Here is a 3,048-nt window from a genome sequence, read left to right on the forward strand (position 1 = left end):
CCTGTTTGTCGCTCTCTGGTCAAGGTTTCATGGTTTCAGTATCAAAGCTCGGGAGGGTTACTCCTATAAACCCTAACTCAGCTCAAACTTCAGGACGGCTACTCTTACAAACCCTAACTCAAAGCTCGACAAAGCTGAAAGGAGATTCAAACTGCGATCAGATCGCCGGCAGAAACCCTGCAATCGATCATTTCCATCACCAGTGGCAAATATTATACAAAACATCTCCAGGCGGAAGAGGACACCAGAGGCCTTTTGCGCCATTTAAGAATAATTTCATTCTTGTAGTTTTCTACTGTGTAATTCTGCGATCCTCTGTTCAGTCCGACCACCTCCCAAGCCTGCGCCTTCTTCTCTTCGCTCGTCTCAACGCCTGCACCGCTGAATCCGCACTTACTCTGGAGTTTGTCCTCCATTAATCCTTTGCCGTGCGAAGCCGAAACCCTTGACCGGATCTTGGGAGCGATGAAGATGTGCTCCATCACACGCGTGGCCATTGCCAAGCCCTCGCCGGGCAGCCCGAATTCCAGAGATTCCAGCATGGCGCAGAAGTAGTCCACCGTGTCGCTGACATGGCCGTCGTGGAGTACCGGCGATGCTGACGTCAGAATTGCCGGAGGGAGGGGTAAATGGCGAGCCAGTGACAGAAACTTGAGTGCTTCTTCTTCGCTTCGCTGGCACGGCATATGAGGCAAATCGAGCATCATATTGAATGCCAGGCAAAAATCAGGCTCCTCCCACAAAAGACGCTGCCGGAGGTCTTGTAATCTGATTTCCTCGTACAAGAAGGGAATTCTGAGAGCCGCAGCGGCGCCGGAAAGCCTGCGGGCAGTCGCTTTCGCCGCTTTGAATCCCACGCTGGCGTCGTCGTCCCATTTTACGGCCGTGATGCGAAGCAGTTGCAACGATCTTTTCCCGTTCTGAGCGGCCAGAGCTTCCATTAATGGCGGCCACTGTAAACCCTCTCTCACATCAAAATCAACGATATGAATTTTCCTCGAATTGCTCGAGGCAAAACACTCCAGGATGCTCTGGTTCGCCGTAAAATGAGCGAATCTTGCGTAAGGGAAGAGCTCGTAAAGCGCCTGAAACGCCGTTGCAGATGCCTCTTTACAAATCTCTTCCATTAGCCTGTGTCCTGCACTATTGAGCGCCTCCGGAGGGTTAAGACTGTTAACAAAGTAGTAGGCAGCTCTCTCCAAGTGAGTTCCGGTAACCGAAACCCTCCGTCGAAGACGATTGCTAATGATTTTGAGCAATTCCCACGCCTCCCTGTCCAGAGCCTCGGCCCAGGCTTTCAACAGATTTTCCACGGTAAATCTGCTGCTCTCCACTTCTTCAAGAATTTGCCAGGGAAGAATTACTTGAGGAGGTAATTCTACAGGCTCTGCTAGTACTGGATCTTCGATTTCCAAGGCAAAATTCATGAAATTATTAGCATCCTCAGAATAAAGGAAGCCCTGCTGATAAGCCTCTGTACAGCATGAACTAATGTCACTTACATCGGTTCCGCCATAGGAAAAACTGTTCCCCGCAGACATATCACTGAATCGAGTGATCATGCCTTCCGGCTCACAGAAGAGCAAATCATCGCAGGTCATGAGGCCGACTCCTGTTGATCGGTAGAGAATCAAATCTTGGATATTGTATCTTGTTTCCAAACAGAGCTCCATGCCTCTGGTACACAGACAGGGAAATTGAGGTGCTAAGTGATGGTTCAAATTGTAGGGGGAAATAAGTGTATTTATAATCGAAATCAGCTGCGCAGGGGCCCGCGGTTTCCATCAGACCATTCCCCTGATGTTGGTGGGAACAAATTGAACGGTAAGAAACTGTTTTTTGTTTTCTTCTTAAACAGCGTTTTCATAGACACTCTGTTTATTTCCTGCCCAAGATTCCTCATTTCGCCTCCTCACTGCCACTGAGATTAGGACCTTAGAAATCGACCTTCCACAAGGGTTATATTTATAAAATGATTAGCATGTTAAACAAGTCTTAGGAGTAAGCCAAGCTAGGCCACATGTTCCCTCAAGTACATCTCACACTCATTTAAATAATGCTTGGATCTTAATCAAATTTATAAAAAAAAATGGAGAAATTGTGAAGGAACAAATTCAGTTTAGTTCGTTATAGTATGGTAAGTTATAATGTATAATTGCTTAAGATTTATTATGATTTTGGGGATTTCTTAAGAGTCTTGTATATTTATCATATAAATGATCAAAGTTGTGTGAGGTTGTAATTGATTATGAGAATGATTCTTAAAAGTGTTTGAACCTTGTTTCAAAAAGGTTTGTAATGTGTTAATTTTTTAGAATCTAATATTATTATTTTTTACAATTATTGTTGAATTTGTTTGCAATTGATATGAGAGTTATGATTGTGTTGCTTAGTAAATGGGTTGTATCTCCTTTGAGCAATATTTGCTTTCTTGGGTTAGAAACTCTTGGAAGTTCCACGACATTAAGTTGTATGTGGTTAAGAATATTTTAAAGGATTTTTGTCACATTTCATAATCCTTAGTAGGTATGTCAATACACTTCTAAACAACCTAACTATTGATTCATGAGAAACATCTTATTAGTTCTCTCCATTGGATTTGTGACTTAATTTTTGTAAAACAAACTTCCCTTATAAGTATCAATTTGGTTAGAACTCCTAGGATTTTGCATTCTTACTTAGGTGCTTTGTTAGTCACATAATAAATAAATTTTTAATGGCTTGACCCCAAATGAGAGTTTACATAGAGGCAAATCTCACCTCAAACCTAAAAGAATCTATTAAGATTTGGGTGAGAGGTTTGTGTTTCTTATAAAAGGTCACCTATATCAACCTCCTTAATACATACATTAGATGCCAACACCCAATCAAGGGTCATCCCCTTATGCCAAAGCCACAAGCTAAGCTGACAAAGGGTGCTTCTTCTCTCTTCTAAGAATTTAGGTGGATGATAGTTAATGGTAAAAAAATTGGTCATGATCAAACACCCTAATTAGGTATTGAATCTCTGCATAGAGTGTAGTTTTTCTAGAAGAACGAGCAATTGTT

General features: G+C 42.7%; 1 protein-coding gene across 1 annotated transcript; it reads right to left on the reverse strand.

Moving 5' to 3' along the window:
- Positions 1-212: 212 nt before the first annotated feature.
- On the reverse strand, positions 213-1,673 carry LOC131045047 (protein NODULATION SIGNALING PATHWAY 2). Its single transcript, XM_057978559.1, has one exon. It carries the CDS (start codon positions 1,671-1,673, stop codon positions 213-215), a length of 1,461 nt encoding a protein of 486 aa, XP_057834542.1.
- Between the last annotated feature and the right edge of the window lie 1,375 nt (positions 1,674-3,048).

Source organism: Cryptomeria japonica, chromosome 7 (assembly GCF_030272615.1).
Source record: "Cryptomeria japonica chromosome 7, Sugi_1.0, whole genome shotgun sequence".
NCBI classification, from domain to species: domain Eukaryota; kingdom Viridiplantae; phylum Streptophyta; class Pinopsida; order Cupressales; family Cupressaceae; genus Cryptomeria; species Cryptomeria japonica.

What these genes read in the sequence shown, in the direction of transcription:
- LOC131045047 (XM_057978559.1), bottom strand. Translation starts at nt 1,673, where the DNA reads ATGGAGCTCTGTTTGGAAACAAGATACAATATCCAAGATTTGATTCTC.